General features: G+C 43.9%; 1 protein-coding gene across 1 annotated transcript in view; it reads left to right on the top strand.

The window, feature by feature from the left end:
* The window catches only part of CFAP221 (cilia and flagella associated protein 221), a 123,136-nt gene that overhangs the window by 94,072 nt on the left and 10,421 nt on the right, over positions 1 to 18,643 (top strand). Inside the window, exons 20-22 of the mRNA XM_055398550.2 lie at positions 7,667 to 7,825; positions 9,180 to 9,271; positions 18,369 to 18,461. Of these exons, the coding sequence (XP_055254525.2) occupies positions 7,667 to 7,825; positions 9,180 to 9,271; positions 18,369 to 18,461 (344 nt within the window). The remainder of the gene's footprint in view (positions 1 to 7,666; positions 7,826 to 9,179; positions 9,272 to 18,368; positions 18,462 to 18,643) is intronic.

Here is an 18,643-nt window from a genome sequence, read left to right as displayed (position 1 = left end):
TTTCTGGAAGAATTTGAGTAGGATCAGTGTTAGCTCTTCTTTAAAGTTTTGGTAGAATTCAGCTGTGAAGCCATCTGTTCCTGATGGAAGATTTCTGATTATGGTTTTGATTTCTATGCTTGTGATGGGTCTGTTAAAATTTTCTATTTCTTCCTGGCTGAGTTTTGGAAAGTTATACTTTTCTAAGAATTTATCCATTTCTTCCAAGTTGTCCATTTTATTGGCATATAGTTGCCGCTAGTAGTCTCTTACGATCCTTTGTATTTCTGTGTTGTCTGTTGTGATTTCTCCATTTTCATTTCTAATTTTGTTGATTTGATTCTTCTCCCTTTTTTTCTTGTTGAGTCTGGCTAATGGTTTTGATTTATCTTCTCAAAGAACCAGCTTTTAACTTTGTTGATTTTGGCTATGGTCTCCTTTGTTTCTTTTGCATTTATTTCTGCTCTAATTTTTATGATTTATTTCCTTCTACTAACCCTGGGGTGCTTCATTTCTTCTTTTTCTAGTTGCTTTCAGTTCAGTTCAGTTCAGTTCAGTCGCTCAGTCGTGTCCGACTCTCTGCGACCCCATGAATCACAGCACGCCAGGCCTCCCTGTCCATCACAACTCCCGGAGTTCACTCAGACTCATGTCCACAGAGTCGGTGATGCCATCCAGCCATCTCATTCTCTGTCATCCCCTTCTCCTCCCGCCCCCAACCTTTCCTAGCATCAGAGTCTTTTCCAGTGAGTCAACTCGTCGTATGAGGTGGCCAAAGTATTGGAGTTTCAGCTTTAGCATCAGTCCTTCCAATGAACACCCAGGACAGATCTCCTTTAGAATGGACTGGTTGGATCTCCTTGCAATACAAGGGACTCTCAAGAGTCTTCTCCAACACCACAGTTCAAAAGCATCAATTCTTCAGCGATCAGCTTTCTTCACAGTCCAACTCTCACATCCATACATGACCACAGGAAAAACCATAGCCTTTAGGTTAGGTTATTTATTTGATTTTTCTCCTGTTTCTTGAGGTAGGCTTGTATTGCTATGAACCTTCCCCTTAACATTGCTTTTACTGAATCCCATAGGTTTTGGGTTGTTGTGTTTTCATTTTCATTGGTTTCTATGCATATTTTTATTTCTTCGTGATTTGTTGGTTATTCAGAAGTGTGTTGTTTAGCCTCCATATGTTTATATTTTTAATAGTTTCTTTCCTGTTCAGTTCAGTTCAGTCACTCAGTCGTGTCCGACTCTTTGCGACCCCATGAATCACAGCACTCCAGGCCTCCCTGTCCATCACCAACTCCCGGAGTTCACTCAAACTCATGTCCATCGAGTCGGTGATACCGTCCAGCCATCTCATTCTCTGTCGTTCCCTTCTCCTCCTGCCCCCAATCCCCCCCAGCATCAGAGTCTTTTCCAGTGAATCAACTCTTCGCATGAGGTGGCCAAAGTATTGGAGTTTCAGCTTTAGCATCAGTCCTTCCAATGAACACCCAGGACTGATCTCCTTTAGAATGGACTGGTTGGATCTCCTTGTAGTCGACATCTAATCTTACTGCATTGTGATCAGAAAATATGCTTGGAATGATTTCAGTTTTTTTTAATTTACCAAGGCTAGATTTATGGCCCAAGATGTGATCTGTCCTGGAGAAGGTTCCTTGTGCACTTGAGAAAAAGTTGAAATTCATTATTTTGGGGTGAAATGTCCTATAGATATCAATTAGGTCTAACTGGTCCATTGTATCATTAAAAGTTTGTGTTTCCTTGCTAATTTTCTGTTTAGTTGATCTATCCATAGGTGTGAGTGGGGTATTAAAGTCTCCCACTATTATTGCGTTGTTGTTAATTTCCCCTTTTATACTTGTTAGCATTTGCCTTACATATTGCGGTGCTCCTATGTTCGGTGTATATATATTTATAATTGTTATATTTTCTTCTTGGATTGATCCTTCAATCATTATATAGTATCCTTCTTTGTCTCTTTTCACAGTCTTTATTTCAAAGTTTATTTTATCTGATATGAGTATTGCTACTCCTGCTTTCTTTTGGTCTCCATTTGTGTTAAATATCCTTTTCCACCCCTTCACTTTCAGTCTGTATGTGTCCCTTGTTTCGAGGTGGGTCTCTTGTAGACAACATATATAGGGGTCTTGTTTTTGTATCCATTCAGCCATTCTTTGTCTTTTGGTTGGGGCATTCAACCCATTTACATTTAAGGTAATTATTGATAAATATGATCCCATTGCCATTTACTTTGTTGTTTTGGGTTTGAGTTTGTAAACCTCTTCTGTATTTCCTGTCTAGAGAAGATCCTTTAGCATTTGTTGAAGAGTTGGTTTGGTGGTGCTGAATTCTCTGAGCTTGGAGAGTTTCCATTGAAAGATCAGCTGTTATCCTTATGGGGATCCCCTTGTGTGAAGTTGAATGGTTCTATGAAGACCTAAAAGACCTTCTAGAACTAACACCAAAAACAGATGTACCTTTCATCCTAGAGGGTAGGAATGCCAAAGTAGGAAATCACGAGATACCTGGAGTAAAAGGCAAGTTTGGTCTTGGAGTACAAAATGAAGCAGGGCAAAGGCTAATAGAGTTTTGCCAAGAGAAGGCACTGGTCATAGCAAACACCCTCTTCCAACAACCGAAGAGACAACTCTACACATGGACATCACCAAATGGTCAATACCAAAATCAGATTGATTATATTCTTTGCAGCCGAAGATGGAAAGCTCTATACAGTCAGCAAAAACAAAACCAGGAGCTGATTGTGGCTCAGATCTTAAATCCCTTACTGCAAAATTCAGACTTAGAATGAAGAAAGTAAGGAAAACCACTAGGCCGTTCAGATATGACCTAAACCATATTATGATATATGACCTAAACCATATTACAATTATACAGTGGAAGTGACAAACAGATTCAAGGGATTAGATTTTATAGACAGAGTGCCTGATGAGCTATGGATGGAGGTTTGTGACATTCTACAAGAGGCAATGATCAAGAACATTCCCAAGAAAAAGAAATGCAAAAAGGCAAAATGTTGTCTGAGGAAGCCTTAAAAGTAGCTGAGAAAAGAAGAGAAGCTAAAGGCAAAGGAGAAAAGCAAAGATATACCCATTTGAATGCAGAGTTCCAAAGAATAGCAAGGAGAGATAAGAAAGCCTTCCTCAGTGATCAATGCAAAGAAATAGAGGAAAATAATAGAATGGGAAAGACTAGAGATCTCTTCAAGAAAATTAGAGATACCAAGGGAACATCTCATGCAAAGATGGGCTCGATAAAGGACAGAAATGGTATGGACCTCATAGAAGCAGAAGATAATAAGAAGAGGTGGCAAGAATACACAGAAGAACTATGCAGCCGAAGATCTTCATGACCCAGATAATCACGATGGTGTGATCACTCACCTAGAGCCAGACATTCTGGAATGCAAAGTCAAGTGGGCCTTAGGAAGCATCACTATGAGCAAAGCTAGTTGAGGTGATGGAATTCCAGTTGAGCTCTTTCAAATCCTAAAAGATGATGCTGTTCAAGTGCTGCCCTCAATATGCCAGCAAATTTGGAAAACTCAGTGATGGCCATAGGACTCAAAAAGATCAGTTTTCGTTCCAGTCCCAAAGAAAGGGAATGCCAAAGGATCTTCAAACTACTGCACAATTGCATTCATCTCACACGCTAGCAAAGTAATGCTCAAAATTCTCCAAATCAGTCTTCAACAGTACTTGAACTGTGAACTTCCAGATGTTCAAGCTGGATTTAGAAAAGGCAGAGGAACCAGAGATCAAATTGCCAACATCCGCTGGATCATCAAAAAAGCAAGAGAGTTCCAGAAAAACATCTATTTCTGCTTTATTGACTATGCCAAAGCCTTAGACTGTGTGAATCACAACAAACTGTAAAGTTCTTAAAGAGATGGGAACACCAGACCATCTTACCTGCCTCCTGAGAAATCTGTATGCAGTTCAAGAAGCAGCAGTTAGAACTGGGTATGGAACAACAGACTGGTTTCAAATCGGGAAAGGAGTACATCAAGGCTGTATGTCACCCAGGTTATTTAACTTATATGCAGAGTACATCATGCAAAATGTTGGGCTGGATGAAGCACAAGCTGGAATCAAGATTGTAGGGAGAAATATCAATAGCCTCAGATATGCAGATGATTCCACCCTTATGGCAGAGAGCGAAGAAGAACTAAAGAACCTCTTGATGAAAGTGAAAGAGGACAGTGAAAAAGTTGGCTTAAAACTTAGCATTCAGAAAACTAAGATCATGGCACCTGGTCAAGTCATTTCATGGCAAATAGATGGGGAAACAGTGGAAATAGTGACAGACTATTTTCTTCGGCACAAAAATCACTGCAGATGGTGACTGCAGCCATGAGATTAAAAGACACTTGTTCCTTGGAAGAAAAGCTATGTCCAATCTATAGAGCATATTAAAAAGCAGAGACATTACTTTGCCGACAAAGGTCCGTCTAGTTAACGCTATGGTTTTTCCAGTAGTCATGTATGGATGTGAAAGTTGGACTATAAAGAAAGCTGAGTGCTGAAGAATTGTTACTTTTGAGTTGTGGTTTTGGAGAAGACTCTTGAGAGTCCCTTGGACCACAAGGAGCTCCAACCAGTCCATCCTAAAGGAAATCAGTCCTGAGCGTTCATTGGAAGGACTGATGTTGAAGCTGAAACTCCAATACTTTGGCCACCTCGTGCGAAGAACTGACTCATTGGGAAAGACCCTGATACTGGGCAAGATTGAAGGCAGGAGGAAAAGGGGACAACACCAGATGAGATGGTTGGATGGCATCACCAACTGAATGGACATTAGTCTGAGTAAGCTCCAGGAGTTGGTGATGGACAGGGAAGCCTGGCATGCTGTGGTCCAGGGGGTCACAAAGAGTCAGACACAACTGAGCAATTGAACTGAACTGAACATCATAGGACATTTAGCTCAGTTATTTCCAGACTTGGCACTAGAACCCTCTAATCAGCTGAAATTCTGTATAGAAAGGCTGGGCTAGCAGTGGGAGAGGGGTTTTCCTGAGAAGGGTATCCCAGCAAAACCCCGGGATCTCCATGGTAAGCTTTAGACACCACTCTCTTGTCCCCCAGACCCACCTGCTACCACCTCCCTCACCACTCTGCAAGTGAGAAAGAGACCAGTTTTGCAGACATAACATACATCAATATATACCAAGTTCTATACTTTAAGTGCATGCAGTTTATTGTATATCAATTATACATCAATATGGCTATAAAAGAAAGAATTTGGAAACCCTAAGAAACAAACATAAAAAGCAATGTTGTTGTTCAGTCACTCAGTCATGTCTGACTCTTTGCGACCCCTTGGACTGCAGCACACCAGGCTTCCCTGTCCTTCTCCATCTTCTGAAGTTTGCTCAAACTCATATCCATTAAGTTGATGATACCATCCAACCATCTCATCCTCTGTCGCCCACTTCCCCTGCTGTCTTCAGTCTTTCTCAGCATCAGGATCTTTTCCAGTGAATTGGCTCTTCACATCGAGTGGCCAAAGTATTCAAGCTTCAGGTTCAGCATCAGTCCTTCCAATGAACATTCAGAGTTTATTTCCTTTAGGATTGACTGGTTTGATCTCCTTGCTGTCCAAGAGACTGTCAAGAGTCTTCTCCAGCACCACAATTTGAAAGCATCAGTTCTTTGGTGCTCAACCTTCTTTATCATCTAACTCTCACATCTGTACACAACTACTGGAGAAACCATAGCTTTGACTGGATGGACCTTTGTCAGCAATAAATAGTGGTTATAACAAGGAAAGCTCTACAGTAAGTCTTGGAATGATATCTGTGCATTATCTACAGGGGCCAGAGGAGGCATCCAGGACAGGATGGACTCCATGTGCCGACAGTACAGTTTTCATAGAGGCACATCATTAAAGCAAAATAAAAAGCCGTTATAAACTCTTAAGGGGGAGAGTCAACTAAAAATTGATATGTGTTCCAAATAGGATGCCACCTAATATTTGGCATGATTTTTAGGACTTGATGGAAATTTTTAAAATATTAGTAGAGTCCATCTGGCTTTGATATTAGAACTTCCCTCTGTCACTGACCCAGAGGTCGTGATAGTGAACCCAAAAGTTATAATCCAAGCCTGTGCTTGGCCTGGCAGGGAAACATAATGACACAGTTAAGACAAAATAAATGCTCTTTACTATTGGGTTGGCCAAAAAGTTCATTCCATCTCTGGAGTGATTATGCACAGAACACCTAAGTGGTGCAAGCTGGGCTGCTTGCTTTGTCTCCTAACCTTGGCTCCTCCCGTTATGTCCTTGCACCCAGTTGTACTTAGGGATCCTGCACAGGAATAGAAAACATCTCCATCTTGCCACCCCCACCTGCCTTCCTCTGCATCCTCGACCTCCCTGGCTTTCTCTCACCAGGGCCCCCATCTTTCACCTTGTTTGTTTCTGGCCCTGCAGTTGCTATCTGGGTCAGATTTGGGAGCCAGTGTTTGCATTTGCCCCTGTCTCAGCCTCCACCCCATATGGCACATTGAAGAACGGGAAAAGAGCTGCTCTGGACACATAGGTATCTCCTGCCTCTTCCCTCCGCTGCAGAGCTCATTGAGATGTGGTTGCTGGGGCCCCGCCGACTCCCTCAGGGCGCATCACTGCCTCCCTGCCCTCCTGCTGCCTTTACAGTCATGAGTTCAGGCAAGAGCCCACTTGCTCGGCATCTTTCTCCTTGGCCCTGGCTGTAGGTCAGCCTTCCTGAACTAACAGAGGACTGTCTTCCTGGCATTTGTGGCTGGAACACATTCATAACATCCACCGCAACCAAGTTCTGCTGTCACACCTTCCTGGCCTGGCTGCATCATCTTTAAGTTGTGGGGGACGTTTATATCTTGACAGTGAGATTGGGTTTCCATCAGTCATATGGAGATTTGTGTGTGTGTTTCAAAATTGTTTTTAAAAAATTACTCAGACAAAAAGAACAGAATCTCAGAGGTTCTTAAACATCTGAATTAACCACGAGGGAGCTGAAAGCTATGTTGTTTGGGACAAGAGCAGGGTTTTTATTGGACAAGCCCCAGAAAGAACATTAAAAGGCTCCATGTTTTTTTATATTTTTATATAATTGCTCTGTACCTCCATTAGTCCCACTGGAAAATTAGTAAAAAACAGGATCTCCCTTAAAGCCAGATACTACATCCAAATGGAGCCTTCCTGAATTAAAGACATCACCAAAACAACGTTAAACGTTGACATTTCCTGATATATCAAATGCCACCCTCTCCTTTATCTTCTCTTTAAACTAGTTTTAAAGCATCTGTTTTTCCTTTCCAAAACCAGAAGCTCATTTGCTTTTTAAAACCAGTTTGCTTATTTACAGTTAGGACTGAACAAATTTAGAAACAAATACTTTAAGCTGTGGTTTCATTTGTGCTGGTTTCCACGGGAGCCTCGTAAATCCATGTGATATGCGATGAAGTTCTTCAGCCAGCAAAGTGACATCTGTGAGTGACCATGACCACAGCCCATCTGAAGCCACCTCTACTCTCCTGCTTCTCTTTCCCAGACAAGCTGATGCGGAGTCAGAGCGTCCATACTGGTGGGAGCCATGGGGAACCTCAGCTGATGTCTGTTCTGTGCCCAAGGTAAAAGCTGGTCAGCAAAAGAAACTCCTTTTTTTTCTCTCCCTCTTCTGCAGAATCCCAGCCCAGGACTGTTTGCTGTGAAGCACCCTCTGACTTATGTGGAAACCTTGATCGATTACCACCTGTGCTCCCACCCCAAGTACAAGTTCACCAAGGAGTGCCACTGCGGCTCCAGCATCCCCCTCACCCAGAAGCAGTTTCTCCATCACACGGTAAAGCCGTCCCAGGCTCAGCAGCAGAACTGGCCCTGGGCTGCAGGGCCCAGGGGGTGGGGGACAAGGAAGTGGGGGGTCACAGCTGGGACTGGGAATAAGAGAGTTTGCAGCCAGAGCTGCAGAACAAGGATAGTAACCATGGCACGGGGGCACTGGCATGCCCCAGCCCTGGAGCAGGGCAGGTGGGTTTGCCACACCACCCCTATCTGCCTGTGCCCACTTCCCAGGCTTCACGTTGCCCGCTTTCAACATTCTTATTCTCTTTTCCTTTGAAGGCTATGCCTAATATTCATTTTATTCCCACTGTGACCATGTAAGAGAAGTCACCTGGTGGTCACAATCCTAGGGTCTGACACTCTCTCTCTTTGGTCCCTAACAAGGAGAGAAAGGTCAGAAGGGACAAGGTGGTGATGTGACAAACACACAGTGAGAAAGAGGCTCCCCAGAGTCCCTTCTTCCCTGGATAACCAGCCTGACCTCAGTTTCCAGCAATGTCCCCTGCAGGTGACCCTCAGCCCTTCCGCACCCACCTTAGGTCATCATCTTGGCCCTACTCCTGCCAGCCCCACTTCACACCTCTTCCCACATCACTTTCCTGCCTCCTGGGTGTACAGTTCAAGCAATGACCCATGTGGTCCTCACTCCCTTCTCCTTCATCATCCCCGGGTCCCACCAGTCTGCCTTACACGCCACGTGACTCCCTCTCTTCCACCTGGGTGCCAACACTATGCCACCAGCACTCCTCACCCGCCCGCAGAAGCCTTCCTTCCATTCAAATCTTATCCAGTCCTTCCCCACTTTGAAAGCCACTGCCCATGGGAGCAGCTCCAAGCTCACGAGCTTGGCCCACGAGACCCTTCACAACCAGCCTGCCTTCCTGGCCACATTTGCTGTCAGCCCCCATCACGCACCCTGCACTCAGTGACCCCTGACCACAGCCCCCTTGGCATCTCAGTGCAGTTGCACACACTCACCCCCCCACCCCTCCACCCGCACTACCTGGAAGAGCCTTTGATGAACTGACCCATGCTCGCTAAATGTTGCGTTAGCATTACATTCACAGTAATCAAAACAGATCGAGAGGCCTGACCTGCCCCTCCACACCAACACCCTTGCTTCTCTGCCTCATAAGTCAGGGCACGAACCTCTCCTTCCTCCTGCTTTAATTCCTGCTGCTTCGTTGAATACTATTTGCCAGAGCGGTTCTCTTTTTTCGCCTCAGAAAATTTCTGTTAAGCTTAAATGATAAATTTTGGAGTTCAACTTTTAAGACTGAAAATTAGCCAGCTGAATGAAACTGAAGTGCTTCCTGGACTTCACCCGTGGTCCGCTTGTGCTGGCTCTATTACAGGACATAATACCTGGAGTGATGACCTGGAAGAGGTTCCAGAGCCTGGTACTCTCATCCCTGCCCGAAACCTCTAAGACAGAGGGGTCACCAAGGTAAGCCCAGCTCACATTGCCTCAGAGGAGTATGTGTGCCCCTCAGATTACAGAGACTGTGACCCCGAAAGTTGCCTGCCACTAAAATATCAAATCATACTTTTGGTGCATGAGGGAAGTTCAGTAATCAGAGGGATATGATGATGTGTAACTGATTTTCATCTCTTTATCTTGAGATAAACTTTTTTTTTAACTTTTATTGACATCTAGTTGATTTATGATGTTACGTTAGTTTCAGATTTACAGCAAATGACTCAGATATGCGTATATTTGTATGTGTATCTATGTAGGTATTTAGATAAATTCTTTTTTTACATCCTCTTCCATTATTGATTATTATAAGATATTGAGTATAGTTTCCTGTCCTATGTAGAAGGTCCTTGTTGGTTATCTATTTCATATATAGTAGTGTGTATAGGTTAATCCTAATCTTCTAATTTATCCCTATCCCCTACTTTTCTCCTTTGGTAATCATAAGTTTGTTTTCTATGTCTGTGAGTCTATTTTTGTTTTGTAAATAATTTCATTTATATGATTTTTAGATTCCACATACAAGCAATATGATATTTTCTTGCACTTAGTATGATCATCTCAAGGTCCATTCATGTTGCTGCAGATGGCATTATTTCATTCTTTTTTATGGCTGAGTAATATTCCATGGTATATATCTACCATATCTTCTTTATCTATTTCTCTGTTGATGGACACTTAGGTGGCTTCCATGTCTTGGCTATTGTAAACAGTGCTGCTATGAACATTGAAGTACATATATCTTTTCTAATTGTGTTTTTTCTAGATATATGCCCAGGAGTGGGATTGTAGGATCATATCATAGCTCTTGAGATAAACTTTAAAAAAATTAATGTCGCAGGGCTTCCCTGATATTCCAGGGATTAGGAATCCTCCCGCCAATGCAGGGACACAGGTTTGATCCCTGATCTGGGATGACTGCACATGCTGAGGGACAGCTGAGCCCTTGTGCCACAACTGCTGAGCCTGAACCCTGGAGCCCATGCTCTGTCCGCAGCAAGAGAAACCACTGCAATGAAAAGCCCATGCGCTGCCACTGGAGAATAACCCCCACTCACCACAACTAGAGAGAGCCCATGTGCAGCAACAAAGACCTGGCACAGCCAAAAGCAAATAACAAATAAATAATGGGGGTTTTTTAGAAAAAAAATTAATGTCACGGTGGATCATTGACCATACTTCAATAAAAGTAGACAACCAGTCCACATAATTCAACTGAAATAATCATGGTTCATTTTCAGCATTTTAGAATTGCCATGATTAGCTGTCTACACCCTCCATATCCACACCAAAGGATCCAGGTCTCTCCATGCCCCAGCCTGGCCATTCACCAGGGGACCCCACAGCTGTCATCAGAGATAGAGCAAGTAGATGAGAATAGCATTAGACCAAAGAAGGAGGAAATTTAGAGCAAGCACATTCTTGCTAATTTGCTTAACTGGCACCTCTTCAAAGCCCTAAGATCAAACAACTAGCTGATGCCTTTTCCTTTAGACGCAGCCTGGTCAGTGACCTGCTCCTGAGCCCTGGAATTTACTTATTTGGTCCATGGTCCTTGCAAACATAGTAAAATGAGTGGCTGGTGAGCAGACATGACTGGTATCCCAACACAATGACCATCAACAGTGACCTATCGCTCAAATCCTTTGATCTGTAGTGAGGCCCACCCCAAGGGGGCAAAGCCCCACCAGGGCCCCAGGAGTAGTCAGCTCTGCCTGGGCCTAAGCACTGCCACCAAACAGGGTCAGTGGTTACTTATACCCTGACTTCTGCCAGCATGTCCTGGTTCAATCAGAATTCCCCTAGGTCCTCAGGAGCTATGCGACCTCAGCCACACTCTCTGGTCAGCTCTTTGGGCCAGGTCCTCTCATCCAGAACCCAGGCCGATCAGACCTGCTTAACTTGACATTTTTGTTAGAATTGGAAGTAGGAGGAGACTCCTTGTTGGTCCAGTGGTTAAGAATCTGCCTTCCAGTACAGGGGACATGGATTAGATCCCTGATCTGGGAGATTGGATCCCACCTGCCACGGGGCAACTATGCTGGTGCACTGCGGCTCTTGAGCCCATGCCCCACAAGTGGAGAGTCTGCACACCACAAGGAAAGATCCCGCATGATGCAGCTAAGACACAATATAGCCAAATAACAAATAAAATTTTTTTTTAAAGTAGGAAAGCTCATCCCAATGTGCACCAACCCCATATGCACTGTCATCCACATATCCCCAGGGGGATTCAAGAAGGCAATTGAAATCCAGTTTGTGACCCTGAAACCCTTACCTTTATTTCTTCCTCCACTGCCAGCAGAAAAGCTCTTCCTGAATTAATCGAAATCCAGGCTTTTCCCTGTGCTATTCCTTTCGGGTCATTTTTTTCAGTGTGTCTCTACTGCCCTCCTTTGCCTGGAGATGAGCATGAGAGCAGGCAGAGGATGTGGGCCATGGGAGGGGCTCAGAAGTGTTAGTTCCTTTTCTGTGAATTCGTGTTACTGAACCAAACTTGGGTCCGCTCACCTGTGCACAGCAAAGCCAGTCTACTGACACAAGGTTGTGATGGAAGTGAAAGTTGCTCAGTTGTGTCCCCATGGACTGTAGCCCGCCAGGCTCCTCTGTCTGTGGGATTCTCCAGGCAAGAATAGTGGAGTGGGTTGCCATTCCCTTCTCCAGGGAATCTTCCCAACCCAGGGATTGAACCCAGGTCTCCTGCATTGCAGGTGTATTCTTTACTATCTGCACCACCAGGGAAGCCCCAAGAAAGTGTTTATTGCAGGCACCAAGCAAGGAAAACAAGGCAGCTAAAACTCAAAAAGCCCAACTCCCCTTGGCTTTCAGGGAAGCATTTTTAAAGCCCAGGTGAGGGAGGGGGATTACAGGGTGTGTGATCAGCTCACCATACACAGGTCTCTGATTAGCTGATGGTGAGGTTACAGGATGATGTCATGTTGTCAGTTCTCAGGTTACCATAGGTCTGGGGGCTCAGTGGTCACGGTCATCAAATAGTTAACTTCGTGCATTTGGTGGGGGTTTGGCATCTATAACTCAGGAATGTGCATGAGATACTGTTATCTGGGCATTTCTGAGTGGAGCTATAGCAGAGGACCTAGAGAGGGGTCTGTAGCTCACCACTAGCCAGTCAGAAGAAAGTCACACACTCTGCAGCCCTCACCCCAAGTTTTGCCTTTAAAACCTTCCCTCTGAAAACCTTCAGGCAGTTCTGAAGGTTTGGGCACAAGCCACCCCCTTCTCCTTACTGGATCCTGCAGTAAACCTTCCTCTGCTTCAGACTTTGGCATTTTGGGTTGCTTGGCCTCACTGTGCACTGGGTACATGAACTTGTGTTTGGTAACATTAGCATATTTCTAAGACCTGAAATCTCCAGAACCTAGGGCTGGAGGGAACAACCTTACAGAGAGAAGGACACTCTGGTGTCTGAGAGACCCAGTAGCCCTGTCACTACTCTGCGTCCTTGGGCGAGTCACCCATCCCTGAAGCCCTTGAGCAATGATTTCCTTGTCTGTGGGATGGGGACCTGCAGGAGTCCCCAGAGCACTCATCAGGACTCACATTGGTACCTCCGGCACTGCCCTTAATAACTCTTTCCTCTCCTGCCCTCCCCCACCCACTAAACCTTGCAGTCACTCTGCTGCCACCAGATGGCGATGACCCTCCATCATCTGGACTCAGATCCTCATTTTGCTGAGGAGTGAAGGCACTTCAGAACAGACCCCAGTCATCAGGGAACCAAGCACAGCTGCGTGTGGCACCTTCCCCTAGACAGAACATGTAAAATAAGAAATGGTGGGGAGTGCAGATGGCCAGGGTCCACCAGCTGTCAGCAAGCACGGGTCTCAAGAAGTAAGACAAAAACATCCTGGTTTGGGGGTTCTTTTTTTCCAAAGCTGTGTCCTTGGAAAAATCTCCTGAGGCTATTCTTTCAAAAGGCACTCAGAGTGCAGTTACTTTGGGCTTGAGTTAACCATGAATTAAACATGAATTCCACATGAATTAAAGAAAACTCTCCAACTAGGGGTTGTTACCTCCAGCTTCTGTGCCTGAGTGCTCTGTTGGGCCAATTTGTTTCAAAATAAAGCATAATTGCATGACAGATTATAAAATCAAGAGAGGATTCTTTATTTCTTCTTCATGTATTTCCATGATGTAAGACTCTAGGTCTTGTTTTTGTTTCTAAAAGAGTTACAGAATAATAATGGTATTCCTTTTTAACTTCCCACAGACCCACTAATGATACTTCAACTTGCAGTCATTGTGCTTGAATAGATCACCTGTTTCTTAGCTGGTATTTCCCCTGTATTTTTGCTGCTGAGAGTTATCTGGTTTTTGTTAAACCGTACAATGTTATTTAATGTTTATTTATTCCAAGTCCTTTTTGCGTTCATAATAATCAAAACAGCTCACTTGGGTTCTTTGCTCCTTAATAAATTCAGAGAGAATTTATTGAGTCTCTGTGACACCCATGAAATCTGAGTCAGCATCAATGAAGAAATTACCTATTAATAATCCAGCAGTGCCAGACTTTGGGATTTCATAGATGGGTGAAGTGTCCAGAAGAATCTTAGGAACTGACTCAGGGTTGTCAGAGTTTTACTTTTCCAAGAAAGGCATGAAACAAAACAAAGCAAAATATAACACCCAAACACCATCCACTGTCACGACCCTTTCAATTCCAGAGTAACGCGTTAACATACAGAAAAGTAAGAATTTAAAAATTAGATGAGTTTGATCTCATGAAAAACCTTTAGTTGTTGCTATTCTGTCTTCCAGACCAGCCTGGCCTTGGAAGAGTGGTTCAGGCTCCCACCTTCTTCCACCCTTTCCTCAGCTGCATACACTTGGAGATCTCAGTGGGACTATCCATTAGAACCTGCATTCTTTGTCGTAAAGTCAGTAAATAAGGTTAATCTCTGGGTGGTGGAGGCCAGGTCCCTTTTGGTGAGGAATGGTATTAGAGACCAAAATCTGGGTTCCTGGTGCACACATTGCCCCTGGGGGTGGGGAGGGTTGTTTCTTGGCCTCCTCAGCAGACAATCCAGAGTGTGGGGAAGTGCACGTATATACATAAACTTTCACACATATGTACATAACCATACAAAAATGCATGGCCACATGCATCTATACACATATGCACATATACACACTTGTGCACACCTATCCCCATTTTGGAGATCATGAATCTACGCTGGTGCTTATAATCCCAGCCCACACTCATGGAGTTGCTAGTTATCTTTCTCTTGTTCCTCTGTGAGAACCCTGGCTTCCTAAGCTCAGTTTTATAGAATGTTAAAAATAGTTTCAGAATGACTTCACCTATAACCACTTTAATAATACAAGCATAGTAAATAGAGCTCAAGACTTAGTTGCAATTTTCTCCCTACCCCCATTCTATCCAGGATGTGGATATGTAGTCAAATACTATATTTATGAGTTATTTAGATTACTCCTTTTCTCTTTTTTTTAAGTATTTTTTTATTGAAGTATAATTGATTGACAAAGTTTTAGGTGTACAGCAAAGAGATATAACCATATATATATATGTATATATTCTTTTCCAGATTCTTTTTTCTATTATAGGTTATTACACGATACTGAATATAACCCCTTCCTTTTCTTCTTTCTTTTTTCTTTCTTTCCCTTCCTCTTTCTCTTTTCTCCCCTCCACTGTGCTTATGGAATTCATATGAAATTGTATGTGTTTCAGTTTGCTTTCAGTTTAGGGGCATTTCCTCCCTTTTGTTAGAGAAAGAAATGGCAACCCACTCCAGTATTCTTGCCTGGAAAATTCCATGGACAGAGGAGCCTGGCAGGCTATAGTCCCTGGGGTCACAAAGAATCAGACACGGCTGAGCAACTATCACTCACTCACTCCTCCCTTTCATATTGATTTAATTTTATTTTTTGAATATGTAGAACATTAACACACTAAACAATTCAAAGCTACACAAAAAGTCAAACTCAGATGCGTGTCACTCCATCCCACCTGCCTTCTACCCTTGTTGGTAGCCAGCTCGGTCTTCTAACACCATTCCCATGTTTCTCTTCGTAATGCTAAACAGAATACATGTATTTTTCATGTTTCCCCTCTTCCTTATTCAAAAAGTGGCACGCTGGATAAGCTCTTCTGTATTTTGCTATTTTCACTTATAACATCCCCAGAAAATCACTCCATCAGTTCAGTCGCTCAGTCGTGTCCAACTCTCTGCGACCCCATGAGTCACAGCAAGCCAGGCCTCCCTGTCCATCACCAACTCCCAGAGTTCACTCAAACTCATGTCCACAGAGTCGGTGATGCCATCCAGCCATCTCATTCTCCGTCGTCCCCTTCTCCTCCCGCCCCCAACCTTTCACAGCATCAGAGTCTTTTCCAGTGAGTCAACTCGTCGCATGAGGTGGCGAAAGTACTACATTCAGCTTTAGCATCAGTCCTTCCAATGAACACCCAGGATTGATCTCCTTTAGAATGGACTGGTTGGATCTCCTTGCGGTATAAGGGACTCTCAAGAGTCTTCTCCAACACCACAGTTCAAAAGCATCAATTCTTCAGTGATCAACTTTCTTCACAGTCCAACTCTCACATCCATACATGACCACAGGAAAAACCATAGCCTTGACTAGACAGACCTTGGTTGGCAAAGTAATGTCTCTGCTTTTTAATATGCTATCAAGGTTGGTCATAACTTTCCTTCCAAGGAGTAAGCGTCTTTTAATTTCATGGCTGCAGTCAGCATTCGCAGTGATTTTGGAGCCCCAAAAAATAAAGTCTGACACTGTTTCCACTGTTTCCCCATCTATTTCCCATGAAGTGATGGGACCAGATGCCATGATCTTTGTTTTCTGAATGTTGAGCTTCAAGCCAACCTTTTCACTCTCCTCTTTCACTTTCATCAAGAAGCTTTTGAGTTCCTCTTCACTTTCTGCCATAAGGGTAGTGTCATCTGCATATCTGAGGTTATTGATATTTCTCCCGGCAATCTTGATTCCAGCTTGTGCTTCTTCCAGCCCAGCGTTCCTCATGATGTACTCTGCATATAAGTTAAACAAGCAAGGTGACAATATACAACCTTGACATACTCCTTTTCCTATTTGGAACCATGTACAGTTCTGACTGTTGCTTCCTGACTTGCATACAGGTTTCTCAAGAGGCAGGTCAGGTGGTCTGGTATTCCCATCTCTTTCAGAATTTTCCACAGTTTATTGTGATCCACACAGTCAAAGGCTTTGGCATAGTCAATAAAGCAGAAATAGATGCTTTTCTGGAACTCTCTTGCTTTCTCCATGATCCAGTGGATGTTGGCAATTTGATCTCTGGCTCCTCTGCCTTTTCTGAATCCAGCTTGAACATCTGGGAGTTCACAGTTCACATATTGCTGAAGCCTGGCTTGGAGAATTTTGAGCATGACTTTACTAGCGTGTGAGATGAGTGCAATTGTGCGGTAGTTTGAGCATTCTTTGGCATTGCCTTTCTTGGGATTGGAATGAAGACTGACCTTTTCCAGTCCTGTGGCCACTGCTGAGTTTTCCAAATTTGCTGGCATATTGAGTGCAGCACTTTCACAGCATCATCTTTCAAGACTTGAAATAGCTCAACTGGAATTCCATCACCTCCATTAGCTTTGTTCGTAGTGATGCTTTCTAAAGCCCACTTGACTTCACATTCCAAGATGTCTGGCTCTAGGTCAGTGATCACGTTATCGTGACTATCTTGGTTGTGAAGATCTTTTCTGCACACACCAAGGAGGCGTCAATTAATCCCCCTGGTTTCCCATCCCTGCCACCTGCAGGGCAGGTAAGAAAGTCAGTTTCCTGCCATGGGTCATTTTTCACTCTTTTTTATGAGACAGACTCCTCCCGGCTTCTCCAGGCTTATTCCAGAAAATTATTAAAAATGTGTATCCACTTGTGGATTTTTCCCTATTCCGTTTGCTGTTGTGCGTTCAGTTTTTATTCCTCTAATAGCATTTGAGAGGTTTGTGAGGAGTTGAGACCATAAAAAGGAAAAATTTTTTAAAGGTGAGTGTTTATTCCACCAACTTGAAACAGAAATATACTGTCAACTTTAAAATTAACAAACTGTTTTCCTCCCTGTCTCAGTGATTTCAATGTCCTCAATACCCAGTAATGTTTATGTAAAACTCTAAAGTTGTAATACCAAACAGTATACAAGGAGGTGGGGAGGAGGTCTGAAATTAAATAAACAACTAAGGAAGAGTATAAATGGGGAAAAAAATATTAAGAAGAAAAAGTAAACGATCTAGCTGCCCCACCCCACCTCTACCCCCAGGAAATAAAGTAAGTTTATATACTGCTGCTGCTGCTGCTGCTAAGTCACTTCAGTTGTGTCCGACTCTGTGTGACCCCATAGACGGAAGCCCACCAGGCTCCCCCGTCCCTGGGATTCTCCAGGCAGGAACACTGGAGTGGGTTGCCATTTCCTTCTCCAATGTGTGAAAGTGAAAGTGAAGTCGCTCCGTCGTGTCCGACCCTTAGCGACCCCACGTACTGCAGCCCAACAGGCTCCTCCATCCATGGGGTTTTCTAGGCAAGAGGACTGGAGTGGCTTGCCATTGCCTTCTCTGAGGTTTAGATACTACACATTTGAAAATTCTTTTTCTAAGCTCTCGGAAATATCTTATTTATTACCATTCTCTTGGATTTGATTGGTACCCATCACAGCCTGCAATGCAGGAGACCCGGGTTCAATCTCTGGGTCAGGAAGATCCCTTGGAGTAGAAAATGGCAACCCACTCCAGTATTCGTGCCTGGAGAATTCCATGGACAGAGGAGCCTGGCATGCTACAGGCCATGGAATCACAAAGAGTTGGACACGACTGAGTGACTAATACTTTCACATTTTACTTTCATCACCACCACCCACCGTCCCACCACCCCCGCCTTTACCTCTAGGGAGACATGGGTGGGTTTCCAGGGGTGAAGAGGACAAGATGGAAGCATAAAATACCAAAGGTAAAATAAAGGTGCTTTAGAAGATTGTGTAAAGACCCTGAGACTGCTAATGTAGTCACATATCCTTGGCTGCTCTGTGATTTTTCCACAGCTGTAATTCCTTCAACTTAGTCATGCTGCCTGTCGACGTCCCTGCTGTTCTTGACGCCTTGCCAGAAGAAGACAGGGTGGAGACAGTTGAACGGTACTTTTTTACCTGTGGTCTCACTGTTGTCTGTGTTCCAGAAACATGCCAGGTGCTCTGAGAGATATCCAAGGAGCACACAGCACCTGAGCTTGCAGCCCCGCCAACACACGGCTGACACCCAGCCACCCTCAGAAGTTAAGATGCTGGATTCGTGGTGGAGAATAATAGTCTCAGGCCTC

The sequence above is a fragment of the Moschus berezovskii genome, chromosome 2 (genome assembly GCF_049115385.1).
Source record: "Moschus berezovskii isolate FMDL1 chromosome 2, NW_MosBer_1.0, whole genome shotgun sequence".
NCBI lineage: Eukaryota > Metazoa > Chordata > Mammalia > Artiodactyla > Moschidae > Moschus > Moschus berezovskii.
The sequence above is the reverse complement of the archived record's forward strand: the minus strand, read 5'-3'. Positions and strand labels throughout refer to the sequence as shown.